This window comes from Dryas octopetala, chromosome 2 (assembly GCF_963921425.1).
Source record: "Dryas octopetala chromosome 2, drDryOcto1.1, whole genome shotgun sequence".
NCBI lineage: Eukaryota > Viridiplantae > Streptophyta > Magnoliopsida > Rosales > Rosaceae > Dryas > Dryas octopetala.
This window is the reverse complement of record NC_141367.1, coordinates 14,992,437-15,010,149: the sequence shown is the minus strand read 5'-3', so window position 1 is coordinate 15,010,149 and position 17,713 is coordinate 14,992,437. Positions and strand designations below refer to the sequence as shown.

General features: G+C 37.0%; 1 protein-coding gene across 1 annotated transcript; it reads right to left on the bottom strand.

The window, feature by feature from the left end:
* Nucleotides 1–587: 587 nt before the first annotated feature.
* On the bottom strand, nt 588–14,799 carry SDG4 (SET domain group 4). Its single transcript, XM_086233990.1, has 11 exons — nt 14,467–14,799; nt 9,330–9,476; nt 8,459–8,623; nt 7,123–7,149; nt 6,239–6,353; nt 5,933–6,026; nt 5,569–5,662; nt 5,357–5,435; nt 3,785–3,956; nt 2,948–3,028; nt 588–1,151 (listed from the first exon to the last, which is right to left on the bottom strand). The coding sequence occupies exons 1-11, from the start codon at nt 14,794–14,796 to the stop codon at nt 950–952; spliced, it is 1,506 nt and encodes a 501-aa protein (XP_086090116.1). The 5' UTR covers nt 14,797–14,799; the 3' UTR covers nt 588–949.
* Between the last annotated feature and the right edge of the window lie 2,914 nt (nt 14,800–17,713).

The window sequence follows — 17,713 nt, the reverse complement described above, 5'->3', positions numbered from 1 at the left end:
GATTCTCTTATGCGTTAATTATTTATATTGAAATAGAATTGGAGATTTTCCAAATCTTTGTAGGATTTCCAAATCTTTGTAGATTTTCCAAATCCATTTAGCTTATTCTTTTTTCTTTTTCGCACAAGCACCAGCTTCTTTTTTTTCCTTGAAGTTTAAATTTTAAGCCTATACATGATAAATATAACCTTTTAACTATAGATCTTAAACAATTTTCGAGAGGAGAAATTCAAGTTCATTCCCTAATCGCTACCCAAATAACCGTTTCATACCAAAAAATTGCTACCGCCTTCATCTTAATTAATAGTCTATTGTACCTTCATTCCCTACGTAATCGGGAATTGTGTTGAATAATTGTCAATAAAGTGTTTGGCGTGTTTACTTGCACACAAGCTCTCAAGCATAGTTTGAGTTTGAGCCCATGTTAGTTTTTAACAAAGCACAGAGGGGTATGATCTAAAATCATTTGTTATGATCCAATTTCAAACAATACAAATCACGAATACAAAGTAAGAGTACATTGCTGTATAAAACTCTGCAATACAATAAGCACAGATATCCTTTTCTTATTTTGGTGAAAAGCGACTACACATCCCACCCACCATGGGCAAATCAATTACATGTACTCTCAGTGTTATGGGCCAAAAGAAGCAAGTGCTGTAGAGGCTTGTACAACGTTACAATGTTACAAGAAAATGTTCCTCTTTGATGACTATAGAAGCTCAATGGTGTCCAAACAAAAAGAGATGTGATTTACGTAATTTCTGCCTTTTTTTTTTTTTTTTTTTCTTTTATCCTCTTCTATTTGCCCACATTTCTTGATATGGGCAACCTACAACAACAGACAGACATACAAGAAATGGTTGATACAAATCATAGAGTAATGACAGCCATGCAATTGCAAGCAGTTGATGTTCTCTTGCGTTTTGAACCCCAACAAATTTCCTCCTTACCAATCTTCTTTCTCTTGGTCCCAAGGTACCCTTGACAGTTTGGACTTTATGACAGCCACAAAAGCAGTTTCCGTTCTCTTGCGTTTTGAACCCCAGCAAAATTCCATCTTATCAGCCTCCTTTCTCTTAGTCCCAAGATAGCCTTGACAATTTGGAGCACCGCAACAGCACATCACCTCAGGTCCGAATTGCACAAATCTAGAAAAATAAACAGGCACTCAAACTAGTTTACAAGCAAATTCTAAGCACAACAATTGTTTTATGAAGCAATAACAAATATGCAAGTCCTATTTGACAAGGTTCACTTGTGCAAGTCCTAACATTTGATTACAGATGAACTTGCAGCAAAGCAGAGCCATAAAGACATCAGAAATTCTTCCAAGTTCATGATATACAACTTATGTTTGAAAGGACCAGTCAAGGACAGGACAATAATTAGGTATTTAGAAGAAGAGAAAAGGAGGAGTCACCAATCATGACCTAGATTGTGGGTTCTACAACGGTTTTCTCTTTTTAATCAAACAGTGAGTCTATGCAGCGAATAAATAGGGTACATACATAAATATTACACCACTGAAGTGAAGAAATTGAGATCAAACAACACTTTGTCATGAAAGACAAAGACCACTGAAGGCATCTATCACTTTATCAGTTATTGTAATGAAACTTAATTTCACAACTATAATAAAATTCTAAATAAATGAAGCGTCAGAAGAATAAACATATGGCCCAAACCTAAACAACTTATACAAGTATCTGACTTACAAGTACAATATAACTAAAAGGCCGAAACAAGGAGAACTGTTTGAGAGTATTGGTCATAACTCGTAAGTCATAACCCTAAAGAGAATCACAAGTATTTCCTTTAAGAACAATCATTTAGCATCAGCTCAAGTTCTCAACTAATTTGATATGATCAAATGGTATCTTAGCTCATTGGAGAAAAGCACAAAGATTCCAATTTTTGTAGGCTTTAAAATGCCATTATTTCATACGATGTGGCATCAATTCCATTATTTACTTAAATCAAGTTAAAATTACCAAGGATGGACAATGGTACCCTTATAAAACCAAGCGTCGATTATCAAAGGTCAGCAGTAGGCTTACATAGTGCCCGGGGAGCAATTGCCCCTACTAAAGTAATTCCGGCCCGGAAAATTTAATTTAGGTAATTGCCCCCAGCTTCCTTGATTTTTTCGTTAAGAGATGGGACAAAAGTTTGATTAAATGCCTCAAAGAGTCAGTTCCTAAACTAAGGGTAATGGGTGCACCCCTGACGTCTTTAAAACTGACTTGCCCTAACCCACCCCCCCCCCCCCCCCCCCCCAAAACACACACACACAAAGAGAAATTCCTGAATCTGCCACTATTGACGTTCAAAGGGATAATGGTGCAGTGTCCTCCAAAAACTCTGATGGTCAATTCAAATAGATAGTAACCATGAGCAAGTTTATCTGGCAGCCCACTCTAGGTGGCACTTTCTGGACAATACATTGCGAACTAGTCTGACTGCCCTGATGACATGACCTTTTCTCGTTGGTCGAAGGCTGCTAGGACATTTAAACCCCTTTTTTGTGCACTTGGCATCATAAAAAATATGGGAATTTTTTCCTTTACCAGTTATATGATATAGACCTCCCAGTTTTGGCAGCATCCCTTGCACACACACATGTCCACACAACTCTTTTAAAGTAAAAGTTAGCATCCCTATGAAGCAAACATAAAAGCAATCTAGTCTAGCTGATTTTGTATCAAGAATTTCATTCATGGCCCCTTTCAAAAGTTGACATGCGCTTCCCTCTTCTGGTTTTAAGATTTATCCAACCCCAACATAAAATTTTGCAATCTAGTATAAACATGGAAACACAAATATTAAGATGTGTATAGGCAGTGTCAGCCACTATTTCAGAAGAATTATGATATCAGAATAATGAAAATTTGGGATTAGTGAAAATTATAGACTTTAACCTCGTACAAATTAGATCAGGAGGTACCTATAATCATATGTTAATGGCTCTCCAACTTCTATTGATCGTGCAGCAAACACACCAACACGTGTTTCCCCCTCAACTTGCCTGCAAGAAAACCAATTTACGGTATTGGTTAGGACTTACTGACTTAGGACCCTAATTATATGTTGAAAGCTTTTTTCTAATGAGCAGGTAGAGAATTCATTTGCACTACCAGTAGATTGTATAAATTCAATAATGATTGCTAAAATAACTAATGGGTACTGCTCAGTTAGATAATTGTTTGATTGCCCCAAGTAGAGAAACATCTTGCATCCATAAATCAAAAACATCAAATTCTAATCCTATTACTAACAACTGGAACATGAACTCCCTTAGACACATTGTCACTCTGTAAGTCCATAAATCTTGTGTAATGCATATAAAGGTTCCACAATGTAATTGAGATGTAAAAGAATGTTGCATGCATAATGTTCATAGGACCCTTGTATAAATTAAATGATTTGTCTGACCCTTGTTCATAGGACCCTTGTTCATAGGACCCTGTTCCATATATATATATATATATATATATACACGCTATATGTATTTTTTGAAAATCAGCAGATTGCAGGATAAACAGGATCCATGTGTCCCAAAAGAAGCCAAGACTCATTGATAAACAAAAAGCATAGAGGAAATATAATAATTTCAATGATTGTCGTATTGTTGTATATAACATGCAAAACAATATTCAAAGAGATTCCAATTTACAATTTTACACTAAATCAATCAAATCATCAGTCTTGATGGAATATGTAAGTGAAAGGTATCCCCATATTCCAATGCAATATAAAGGCAGTAATGTTAAAGCATACTAACCACTTTTCAAGGATACAGTTGGGGTCACAGCTGTGGTTTAAAAATCGTGATGGATTTCCTTTAAAAGTCGCATCAATTGTGAAGTCTTTTCGAATTTCACACATATAGAAATTCTTCACTTCTTTGTATTTCATGTCCCAAAGCCTTCGTTCACACAAAGCATCATCAATAACTGAAACAGCAAGAAAATAATTTTAAAATAGAATTAATGGCTTGTAGAACTTGTAAAGGGAAAATTGTATAGATGAAATTAAAATCCCTTGGATATAGGAAAATTCAAGAAAAAATATGGTATAACTTGCAGAAAATATGGGCCTACTCGAATGAGTGACAGGTTTTGAGTGCTATGAGCATGGATGGAAACAAACTGCTTGTAAGAAACTTATATTACATCATTAATAAATGTCTTAAACTGTTGGAATTGATATAAGCTTACAATCGCTAAACACGTGACTCATATTATCAGTTCTTGCAGTAAATATGCTTATAATTTGTTATACATGAGACAATGCTAAAGCAATAATCTTTGACCTTTGAGATGTGCAATGCTTTTAACTAAATCTGATACAAGGGCCACCCATATGCAAAGAAGGCAGGATTACTGCAGTTAAAATCACATCCATGTACATTTAGACAAAATCATATATTTCATCGGACCACAAGGGAAATGTTACTAATTTATGGGACAGCTCATGAGTCCAACAGAATAATATTGCATTTTATTGAATTTGTGTAGGCATTTACCAAAGAGTTTTTCATTGTACTGAACTACTGATAACCAGGTAACCAGATTTTGTCTATATCTTTATTGAAAATTGTAGAAGCATTCATACAGAAAGATGCCCATGGCTAGCTCCCTACAATTGGGAATTCATAGCGTAGTGGTATGCTGTCAATAGAACACTTAAGGACCATAAAATCTGGGTATCCAGTTTGAACTTTATAGTTAAACATGTTTCTGGTAACTGCTATCTAATACATAATGAGATTATAACTTCCAAGTAGTAAAGTCGTAATAATTATCACATTCAATAAAATGAGCATATTAATTTTTTGCATAAAGTTATAAATTCAACAAAGTCACCGCTTTGAACATTCATACAATAATCAATTTCAGCTAAGTTTAAAGTTATATTTCAAACAACAAGCATGAGTTCTATTTTAAGTGCACATGGATGACACTGAGTTCTATTTTAAGTGCACATGGATGACACTGAGTTCTATTTCTTGAATGGACTAGTACCCCAAGGAGGGAAACAGAAACTTCCATAGCTGCAAAACAACAAGCAGGGTTGCTTTTGCACTAGGCAATAAATATAAATTAAATAAAAAAATTATTCAAAAGGTGAACCCATTAATGCGTATAACTGGAATAGACTATCAGAGCCGCCAAAATAATCATGTAATACGTCCAAAAGAAACACATAAAATGCATTAAGAAAACAGAAAGCATATAAAATGAGATGCAGTGCTCAAGAACAGGAGATTTTGAGATTTATTTCTGAACATAGCATTTCCAACTTGACAATTAAAGAAAATAAATATTGAAAGAGGGACTATAAATAAAACTACCTTCCCCAATATACTCAATTATAAAATCGCCTTTCTTAACAGATTCAGCAGCCTCTGCTCCCCAACCACAATGTTCAGTCTGAGATGAAATCAAGCATTAGTTTGCAAAGAGCAATATAGGAGACAAGTCCCCCTAAATACATAAAAATGTAACCAAGAGTGTAGAAAGATGAAGTAAGAACTTGAAGCTGTTCTGAAGTGCTATATCTCACCTTGACGATTTTGATCTTCTTCTCCTTGCGAAATGGTCGGTTTGTGCAATTTTCCAAGCAATGGCAAGCCTTTGAACAGCTTATGCATTGAACCCTATTAGATTAGGGACATATGTCACAAATATGGCTGAGGTATCCATGAAATTTTCTTTTTAAATGCATAGAATTTTCAATTGAACACTATAGTAACTGTAAAAAATATGTGAAATATCAGGTATTACTGAATTTTGAAATGTGCGTAAGTGTTGATGCATAAGAATTTGGAAAATAGGAAACAATGCGTACAAACCATACATCCCAACAGCCATAACATATCAAAAGGTAAACGTCATCAATCAAAATATGGAGGATAATTGAAAAATACCTGCAAACACAATCCTGAGAACATGTGGAAGTGGAACATGTACATCCAACGTCATCATCAACATCATCACGCTTCTTCTTGACTAGGTAAATATCTGACTTCAGTCAAGGTAGGGCAATGCTAATCATAATATACATTAATAAATAATTGAATAAAAAGTTACCGGCCAAAATAGAATTACAGCCAATTATCTCATCAAGAAACAAATACGCAGTACTCATCATTTTCCTTGACAATTTCTTACACAAAAGACTTTACCAACCACAAGTAATTGATCCAATGTAACAGAGAGCATATGTAGGATACTACGCCTGATGTGCACATATGGAGGTGGCTCTGTTTTATTCTCCGTGTCTTTCCAACTGAAGTCAATCTTGAACTCCTCATCAGTGTAAGGCAGAGGCAGGCGACAGAATACCTCCTAAATTTTCAAGAGAAAGTCAATTAGTGGTGTAGTCACGTTTTTATTAAGAATTAATCAAACATTTAGTGGTAGAACAGGCTAAGTCAATGTTCTGAGTTTTTCTATAACTTTGATACCTAAGAGGTAGGTATAATGTGTAAAGGAGGCTTTCTGGTAAGGTTCATTCACAGACATCAAAAACGAATTGTACAAGTAGAAAAACTTCCGTATGGAACTTTCTGAAAAACATTTGTTAAGATCTTACTCAGTGCCTACGGGAACACCTAGGTGGCTGAGTTCCCCTTCCCCACAGGCATGGCCAGGGTTCTACTTCTACCTGGCAGCATCCTGTCAACTCTTTTTTCTTTTTTTCTTTTGATACCCAGATATCCCCCTAGGCAGACCCAGATTCGAAATCCAACACCCCACCCCACCTGTCAACTCTTCAATTGCCATTTCGAAGGGAAGAAAAAAATATTGACTTACCCAAACAATTTGAGAGCATTAAGTTACATGGCCCTGGGTTCATGGGGATAGTTGCTGATAATAATCAAATCTCAAGACGGACACAAAGACAAAGTTCAGTTTCTAAAGTGATTCAACAATTTCTTTCTATGGTACTGATGAAACAACTTATGCTCAACAAGTTCTGACAGCAACACGATGCTGGACATATTCCAAACTGAAACCAAAGTATGAATACCTCACATATTTGGCATGTTGATGTAACTTAATATGATATATATGTTTATTACTTAAAAATTAACATGTTCATCGTAAGTCTGACCTCTATATTGCTTGTCGAACCTGCTTGCTGCTCATTCAACAAATACATCAGTCCTGTCAACCAGCCTAATCAATGAAAAATACAAATGACGAAATAAAACTTCAACAAAAGTATAAGATACTTTAAGCTAAGTTAAAATAAACTCAAACTATATTAGCAACCTCAAAAGCATTTGCTTCCAATAACTGCAAAATCAATTAGGTCATACTAAATAACAACTCAATCACTCCACATGATTAAATTCATAGAATCAGTTTCCAAGATAAACAGAACAAGTTTCAGACCGAAAGAAAAAAGGATAAACAAAACTTCATATATCAAAATAAGGCACACAATACGATAACCAACTTGACTAGAAGCAGGCTTATGTAGACACAAGACTTATAGGGTACACTATGTGCAACTGGCATAACTGACATATACCATTCCAAAAAGGGGGGAAAAGGGTTTTAAATACTGAATTGAAAACTAGAAGAACTTCTCAATGACACCGTAATTACAACAGAACCATAAATTTTAACTCATTTTTGCTTATACTTGATCTCAACAGATGCGTGTGTGCACAGAGGCGCGCACACACACATCTCAAGTCTCTAGTTCCCCATTCCCTTGCCTCACTTGCAGAAGTTTCACATTCCCAATGAATGTAAAAAGAAAAAGCTATGCAAAGGAACTGGTGGAACTTCTTGTTCCATCTTACTACCACATATAAATTCATAACTTTTTCTTTTACCAGGACATATAAATGAAGAGCCAGATAGGTAATACGAATACCAGTCAAACCCACAGACCCTATTCCAATCAGGCCTTTATCACGGCATAGAACAAAATAAAAGTTCAACCCATTCATATCAGGGAAACATAAGAGATCAAAGCCATCAAGTATAGTAGCTTACTGTAGACTCTTCTCCTACTGCATACAATTATAATCATGCCCTAACAGTATTTCATGGGTGACACCTGGGCCCCTTACGGTTACCGCTATTCAGCTCTATTTTTTCTACAAGTATACTTCATTTCAATTATTGTTAAAATGAAAGTGACAACTCACTCTTAGGGAAAGGTAAAATAAATCTTAGAATCATAAAGCAATATACTCTGACTAAGTTACATGAGGATACATGTTATGAGAGAAACATGGAAAAATCCTCATGTGGACCCCATCGATTTAGCAAGACATCAGAATCAGAAAATAAACTAGATATGTCAAGTATGATGAAGAATTCATCTACTTATATGAGGACACCCTGTTGGTAGCATGTTCAGATTAAATTGAAAGGCAACGATTGTGGTAATAACAATTAGAAATTACTGATGAAGGAAAGAAGAAATTGACCATCCTGTCCTGTCGCCAATCTGTAGGATGCCTCCAACAAACAGTTCTCCCTGGCTGGTCTTGTAAATGCATCACTTTGTCCGGCCATGGTGCACATTTATCATGTGATGCTATATCACATCGCACACACCGCCAATGTAACCTCTGTTTGCAAATGAAGCATGCCTGCTCATTGAAAACGCAACTCATGTAAGCAATTTGCAAGTACAAACCTACATACACATATGGGTGTATGTGTGCATTTGTGTAGAAACAAAAAACTTGTTCAACATATTAAGAATGATATGATTACACAGCAGAGGAAAGATTTAAGCATTTTTGTTCTATAAATATCAGGCATGATTTAGAATGTTATGCACTACATAAGAGAAAAAAGAAACAAGAGACCCATTCAGAATTTATAATTAAAACTCCTTAAGATATGTGCGAATAAGAGTGCAAAAAAAAAATTATCCCCAATAATTATGATGCCCTAGACTGGAATTTGGCTATAATGTTTTTCAGCAAGCACTCTCAATTCCAAGATAAAATATGTTAACGCTTCTATTGCAGTATAAAATACTAACATTTAAATATGAATGATGAATGCCACTGGTAAGACCCGTATGAATGTGTCTCTGCCCCAGTTACTAGCAAGTATGAGATGGATAGACTCTACAAGTCAATAGCCTAGGCCAACACACTAATGAGCGTTATAGCTATTATAAGGCTTGCATCAGAATCAATGAAGCACTGAATGTCCACAAATCAATGTAATTATGATTTAATGTAGAGTTGCCTCTCACACTTTTAGCATACACAAGGCATAATAGCATGGCATAAAATCAAAAAAATTCAAACTAATATTATGATTGTTCTTATAAGATCTTACATGTTGCAGACACTTGAACTTTTTCATATTACAGAACCCAAGCCTTTCCTTCACACACTTCCCATGATAGATTCCTTGACAGCCACGAACAGAGCATAAGACCTCCTCCCCGGGGTAGATAAAAAAATGGCAAACAAGACATTCGACCTGAAATTAATCCAAAAATAAAGAACATGGAAAAATAAAAGTACACTTTGTGAGTGAAACATAAAATAGAAAAAACATAAGAAAAGTATCATGTTCAGAATCTCAACTTAAAAGGTCTATGAAAGCCATGGAGACAACATTGTGGGAACAAATATCTCTTGAAGCATATTCATTTTGCTTTCATATGACCAAAGCATAAGTTTCAGCCTTCATCAGAAGATAAGCCAATGAGCCATCAACAATACTCTTGATCATCAAGGCTTTCCATACATCTAGCAAAAGGAATTATTCACTAATTAACACTGTATAAAGAAACCCACAATTTTGCAAACCACCATGCTCAACTCAGATATCCACTCCAAGACCCCTCTCCCCCCCCCCCAAAAAAAAAAAACCCCAAAGCAAATGAAGAAGAAATTAAACTTAAGGAAAGCAACATAATTCAAAATAGTGAGCTCTTTTATCTTCCTTGCAGAGTCATATTAAAACAACTCAAGTCTTCCCATGATCCAACTCTTTCCCAGAGCTGACCTCAAATTCCACTTCTTTAATGGAATTAGCAACTTTCACCCAAACAGCTTTGGAAGACCATCACCACTACTTTTCAATAGTCTACAAATCAGCATTTGTTCTTAATCCAATTACCAAAGAAATGGAAATCCTAAATGTCTGCCTGGCATTTAAAGAGCAAAATCTATTTAACATATCAGAATACATGACGTGACAACATTCAACTATTAATCTTCTAAGTAGTACAAGACATGACAGCTTCCGTACGAAAACTTTAATTCAAGTTTCAATGTAAAACTGTTTTAATACATTCTTTATAACTTATTTGAAACTCATTTCTGTGGCCGATTGATTCACAAAATGAACTCCTCTTTGTAGAGAATTAACACCCCCTGTGATCTTGTCCTTGATGTATTCTAGAGTTAAAACAGATATAGCAAACAACACACAATATGGCAGCAAAAGTAAACACAAAGAACACCAAGATTTGTTATCGAGGTTCGACGAACTTTGCCTACGTCCCCGTGTGATCCTTAGAGAATCACAGCTGCACTATGTATAGAATAAGAGTACAAGAAATTATTGAAACCCTAGACTACCCAACTCGCAGCCGCTCTCTTCTCTCTTGCACAAATAGCTCTCTTGTGTTTTTCCCTCTTGAAAAACCCTTCCCTTGAAGTCACTCACCATTGAGTCTCTAACCCGAGTCTCCCTTTGAGTTTCTTCCCTAGAAGTCCCTAGCTATACTTATTTTCTATGAGACTTGCAGCAGCCTATTTATAGAGCATAGACTTACCAATTACAATATGGATTCCAAATCCTAATAGAATTAGGTAATCTACCTATTAGCTAATTCTATTCCCTTGTACACAAGGAAAACCCTTTAGAACTCCTTCCCACACTAGGAAAGTCTTACGCAAGTCCTATTTGTCTTCCAAAATCGTACCCCACTAGGAAAACACCAAACTACCCCACTGCCCAGTCTCCCTATTGCTCTCGGCCAGACCTGTAGCTTCCTCTAGAAATTTTCGACGAGACAAAAACACAACAATCTCCACCTTGGCCAGTCGGAACCAAAGCCATGAATGTTGTACCTTCAAGATATTCTCTAGTCTTGAAGTAACCTCGAACAAACCTCCAAGAACCCCTTCGCATTGGCAAAAAAAAAAAAAAAAAAACCTATTGTCTCAATGCACCTTAAGTGAGAAGGTGCTCCACCTCAATCAACTAACTTTGAAGATTGAGCAAGCTCAACCTGAGCTTGTACCTTCGAATCTTAATTGCAACCTCAAGATTCTCTTCGCCTTTTGTTCCATAAACCCATTCATAGCCAACATTCTCCTTGGATTTAGGAACTAACTTCCAACCGAAGTTCCTTTGTAGAAACAACCTAGCACACCTCTGACGTTCCCATTCCTTGCTCTCACAAGCCCCCTTGAATGTAGTCGGATTTCCCTTACTAACACCATAGTAATCTCTGTCCTTTTCCCACCAAAACTTGTGAGTTAGCTTAATGGTACTTTTGGGCTTGGACTGCCTTGTGCTCTTTTGCTCCACCTGTTCTTGAACCTTTGTTGATTGTTGTTGCTGTCCAAACTCTTCAACCCTTGTGTCATGCTCCACTAGCTCAGAGTTGGCCTTCTCTTGAACTGAATTTACCTTCATAACCACTTTGGTTGCCTTCATGGTTGCATCTTCCTTAACAACAATCAAACCTTCCTCATCTTCCTTGACTTCCCTTGCTGCATCTTTGAAGTCAATCTTTGATGAATAACTAACCAAGCAACAATCATGGTTTGTTGCTTCTTCTTCCTTAGCCGTAGCACTTATTTGATGAGACTCTTCCTTTGTGAGATGATGTCCTTGCTCTCCCTTATTACAATGCTCCATGAGCTCAACATCCAAGCTCTCTTTGGTAGACGCAGCTGCTCCACCTATCACTGTAACCCCGGAAAGCTTCTAGAGATTATTAGATTGCACAACTCCCTTCAAGATCAGACTTGATCCTTTTGAGACTTGGAGCTTCCCTGCTCTAGACTTGAATGCATACCCATTCTTCCCTAGAGTTCCAAGAGAGATAAGATTTCTCTTCAATGTAGGAATATATCGCACATTCCCAAGCAACCTAACAATTCCATCTTGCATCTTCACCTTGACTGTGCCAACGCCATGAACCTTGCACACAGAGTTATCTCCCAACAAAACTTTGCCCTCACTAGATTCCTCATATGTATGAAACCACTCCTTGTTTGCACACATATGAAAACTACATCCGGAGTCCAAATACCAAGCATGTGGAGTAAAATTACCCGAAGATACCACCAAAAGCTCCCCATCGTCGACCACGACGTTACTTGACTTTTCAGCCCTTTTCTTCTTCTCCTCCAGCCATATTTGGCAATCCCTTTTCCAGTGGTCTAGTGAACCACACTCGAAGCAACCACCTTCTTCATCGGAATCATTGGACTTCCCCATTTTGCTAGATCTGCCCCTCCTTTCCTTCCCTTGACTCTTCTCCTTGCCCTTAGCATAAAGGCCTTGTGATGACTGAGTGCCTTCGGTCAAATCATCTAACTTTGCATATGACTGAAGCGCTTGCACCAGTCATCAAGCTTTAGAGTCTCCTTTCCAAATATCAAAGTTGTTCGGAAGTGCTTGAAAGAAGATGGTAGGGATCTCAGCAAGATGATGGCCTTATCATCATCCTTGTAAACTTCTTCGACCTTGTCGAGATTAGCTATGCAATTCTGAAATTTGCATACATGATCCGCTACATCTCCACCGTCTTCTAGTCGAAGTCCGAAGAGTTCATCCTTCAAGAAGAGTTTATTGGACACCGTCTTGCCCATATAAACACTCTCTAACTTGACCCATGCTTCTTTTGCTGTCATCGCCTCTGTGATGTGAGATCTCACAGATCTTGTGAGGTGGATCTCTATTGAACTTTTGGCCTTCTTGAGAACCTTGTTCCATGTTCCTTCTGACGTGGTTGTCGGCTTCTCACCAAGAAGTGCATCATCCAGATCTTGCTGCACCAGCACGTTCTTCATCATCCGTTGCCAATCTGTAAAATCATCTTTGCCATCATATGGCTTCAAACCAGGCCTTAAATCCCCTAAGTCCATGCTTCAACCTCCTCTAGACATCGCAGAAACCTTCTAGCCAACCTGGCTCTGATACCAATTGTAGAGAATTAACACCCCCTGTGATCTTTTCCTTGATATATTCTAGAGTTAAAACAGATATAGCAAACAACACACAATATGGCAGCAAAAGTAAACACAAAGAACACCAAGATTTGTTATCGAGGTTCGGCGAACTTTGCCTACGTCCCCGTGTGATCCTTAGAGAATCACAGCTGCACTATGTATAGAATAAGAGTACAAGAACTTATTGAAACCCTAGACTACCCAACTCGCAGCCGCTCTCTTCTCTCTTGCACAAATAGCTCTCTTGTGTTTTTCCCTCTTGAAAAACCCTTCCCTTGAAGTCACTCACCCTTGAGTCTCTAACCTGAGTCTCCCTTTGAGTTTCTTCCCTAGAAGTCTCTAGCTATACTTATTTTCTATGAGACTTGCAGCAGCCTATTTATAGAGCATAGACTTACCAATTACAATATGGATTCCTAATCCTAATAGAATTAGGTAATCTACTTATTAGCTAATTCTATTCCTTTGTATACAAGGAAAACCCTTTAGAACTCCTTCCCACACTAGGAAAGTCTTGCGCAAGTCCTATTTGTCTTCCAAAATCGTACCCCACTAGGAAAACACCAAACTACCCCACTGCCCAGTCTCCCTATTGCTCTCGGCCAGACCTGTAGCTTCCTCCAGAAATTTCCGACGAGACAAAAACACAACACTCTTTCAAGAGAGAAGGGCAACAATAAGACAAATTGAATCAAGAAATGCACTCGCCAGGAGAAGGAGAAAGATAAACCTTTGTTTTTGTTTATTGGCCAGGATACATTCTTTATAACTTCAACCATTGACGTTAATCTCAAATAACATTCTTAGTAGAAAAAGATTCCTCTATCCAAGAAGACTGATTTTCACTTAGTCTCTATGGTAATTCCTAAATCCTACCAATCCCAAACAACATCACAAAAATCTCATTGCCCCAGACCACTACTGTTCTACACTCAATTAACTAGAAAATCTCAAACATCAAAATGTAAAAATTGTTGGGACCATTGTGGATCCAAGGTTCCCCAGTCAGGAGGAACTTGTTATTGGAACTCCATTTTGAACAGGTGAATCTCTTCAAGAAAGGTATTCTTGAGAAAATCCATGGAGTTCAGGAAGGTCTGAACTTCATTTTGAAACATGGATCCCATTTGAGCATACTGAACCTGTTGGCCCATATTGGACTGGTTATAATTATAAATCTTAGAAACTTCATTTCACTTTCTTACTTCTCTTCCCATTTTCTCAGCTACCAAACAAAAAATAAATAAAAAAACAAAACAAGAAAAATGTACCAATTTCTTTCCGCCGAAAAGGAACGGCAATGTGCACCGCGACTTGGGAATACCTAATTCCATTCTGTTGCTAACCCAGTCCCTCACATGGTCCTCCAAGCTCTTGCCATTGGAGGCCTTCTTGGTCCGGTTCCGACGAAAAACCCTTATTCCATCGCCATTGTGCGGAGTCGCGAACGGCAACCTCTGGTACTGGTCCCAATCGCAGTCAGCGCCTAGGGTTTTAACCAAGCTCTGATCTGGTGGGTCGGTGACAGAGAGAGATTTGAGGTCGGGACAGCGAAGGACGGCCAGAGAAGCTGAGAGAGAGAGGTTTCCAAGGTCCGGCATTGTTTGCAGAAACAAAAAAAAAAAAAAAAAAAGAACGAAGAAGGAAAGCTCGGAAAATTGTATTGTATGTGAAATAGAGAGAGAAAGTCAGAGAGGGAAATTTAGAAAGAGAAAGGAGCGGGGTTTTGGGCGGGAAAGCTGAGGATTTTGTGAAAATAGTTGCAGAGAGCCGGAGACGGTGCTTGGAAATTACTGATAAGGTGCTTTTAATGGTGGGAATTTACGAGACTGCCATTTGCCTTGCAGACACTACTTGGGTCACCCCTTGGGAGTACTCCAAGGTCACCCCTCCCCCCAAAATAATAATTTCAGTAATGCCGGCGCATGATCGGAACCGTTCACTTTTTAGATCACCTATTATAGATCATTTCTGCAAAAAATCAACTCAATCGGAAATCGTTTAATTATATAACTGTTGTTGATTAAATAGAAAAAATCAACGGTTTGGTCAAAAAATCACTTTTTAATTGAAAACCATCAATTTTTTACACTTAATTGACAACAGTTATATAACCAAACGATTTTTGATTGATTTGATTTTTTGCAAAGATTATCTATAATAGGTGATCTAAAAAGTGAACGGTTCCGATCATGCGCCGACATTACCGAAATTGTTATTTTGGAGGGAGGGGTGACCCAAATATTTTCCTTTGCCTAATGGGGTGGTGAGTGGCCGAGTGGGTGATAAGTTGTGTTTTTTTTTTTCCTAATAGGGAAGGAGGCCGGCGGGAACCACCGGCAACAATGGCCGCTAGTGGCCGGCTATTTATGGTTTTTTTAATGTGTATCCTTTATGGTCTTTTGATGTTAGGATAAATTTGTAATTTTACAAATTAAAATAGAGGGGGAGGTGTGAGATGAGAAGAAAATGTGTGTGTATATAATAGCCATGAATTTGAAACAAATAGTAATGTTAGGGAGACTATGGGTACCATATGGGTATCATCTCTTTATATCAAAATATGTAAGTTTCATCTTTATTAGAGATGAGTTATCCAAGCCCAATAAAACGTCTCCAACAGAGAGAAATTCAAAGGTACCAAAATGCCACATTACCAATTTTTTGTACCAAATATGGTACCAAAAAATGAAAATGAAAATGATACCAGATTGAGTCTTGTGGGGCCCATACTTTCATGTGGCTCATGCAATGGAATTTTCTTTTTCAAAATCAATAAGTCCCATTTGATTGGATTATTTAAATTTAAAGCTTATTATAGAAAATAGGCTTTTTTAAGGTTCATTACCAAAAATTAAGTCCCAATACAATCTATTTTAATGAAATTTCGTGAAAAAACATGTTGGGCATGGAGCCCAGCGTGCGCAACTTTTTTTTTTTTTTTTGAACATTAGGAGAATTGCCACTATCAATAACAACACCAAAAAACAACACAACTTGCATAAATTTTCTGCCTTTTTTATGCATAAACATGTCAAAAAAACAATAAAACTAACATAAATCACAAAAATTCAAGTTTTGGAGTAAAAATCTTAATTTTAAAAGTAACAAATAATTGACATTGTTCAACAATAACTATCATCCCAAATAGTTATTGTTTGACACTTCTAGATCGAGCCCAGCACTTCCAGATCGAGCCTAACACTTTCAGTTCGCGCCTAGCACTTCCAAATCACACCCAGAAACTCCGATCCGGAGGTCTCCAACCTCTTTCAAGGCTCTGACGATGAGATATGGTGAAGAATAGAGAGAGAAAAAGACAAAGAAATGGAGAGATATGCAAATCGAAAATGAGAGAGCAACAAACGATGAGAGAGAGCAGCAGACGATGAGAGAGAGAGAGAGAAAAAAAAAACAAGGAAAGATCGGAGAGGAGAAGAGAGGAGAAGATTGGGGAGGGAGAGAGACAAACTGATTTTTTTTAAAAAGGTGGGTTTAAAACTAATTAAGTAAACTTTTTTATCATTTGGGTAAAGTAAGTGGGTTAGTTTGTCATTAAGAATCCAAAAGTGGATTTTATAATCATTATCTATGAAAAGAAGATCCTTGTAATTTACCCTAAAAACATATTTGGTCCATGTGTTTTCAAAACTCCGCATCTAGTCCTTGTGTTTTATGTTGTTTTCAATCTTAGGACAATTTTAACAATACTCAAATTTTTAATTTAGGGATAAATTATCCATTTGTTTTCAAGAACGATTTTGTTGGGTGATTGCAAGGCTATCTTATGGGTTTTCTAAAAATAATTTCAATTTTCATTTTCGTATTTATTTGCTAAAAAGATTGAGACTTACAAAATTTTTAGGGTTTGAACTTTAAGTTTGGAATTTCTGCAAATTTTTGTTTGAAAATCAAATTCAAGATTGCATACATGATTTTCGGTCATTATTAAGTACAACTTGCGCCCTTGTTATTTTTCCCTTCAACATGAGCCTTTTACATTGATCCATATAGAAGACTAGCATTTTCTTCAATTATATGGAACTCAATCAACCATGACAAGATTTTGCATCCTCGACAAATTTTCTCAGGCATCCACTGGACACATCACGATTTTTAAGCGAATATCAAGCTGTCGTTTTCTTCTAGACTACTTTGTTACGTGAACACCTTACTTATGCACTACAATAGCCATATTCTTTGGAGGACGACTCCATCACCTTGGCAAATTCTCACTTGAGCTTCCAGCTAAGCATTTGATCAACATTTGTTTCATGTTAATTATGGATTGCATACATTTATATTAACATCAATATTGTTGTTCTATGCTAGTATTAATTCTTTGGGGTCTGCTTGTAATATCTGGATTATCGAAAATATTTGTTTCATCACTTTGGCTTTCAAACTTCAAACTGCTCCGATTATTCTCATAAATTTTTTACTCCGATCTTTTCTCTTTCAATGCCTGTATACCATTGTTGCGTCCAAGAATATTCCTGCTATGGTCTAACAAAAAAA

Excerpts from the sequence above, each read along its gene's own strand:
- SDG4 (XM_086233990.1), bottom strand. The coding sequence starts at position 14,796 with ATGCCGGACCTTGGAAACCTCTCTCTCTCAGCTTCTCTGGCCGTCCTT. Across the intron at positions 6,354-7,122 it reads GTTCGACAAGCAATATAGAG|GAGGTATTCTGTCGCCTGCC; the intron begins GTCAGACTTACG and ends TTGAAAATTTAG. Across the intron at positions 3,029-3,784 it reads AACTGTATCCTTGAAAAGTG|GCAAGTTGAGGGGGAAACAC; the intron begins GTTAGTATGCTT and ends GTTTTCTTGCAG.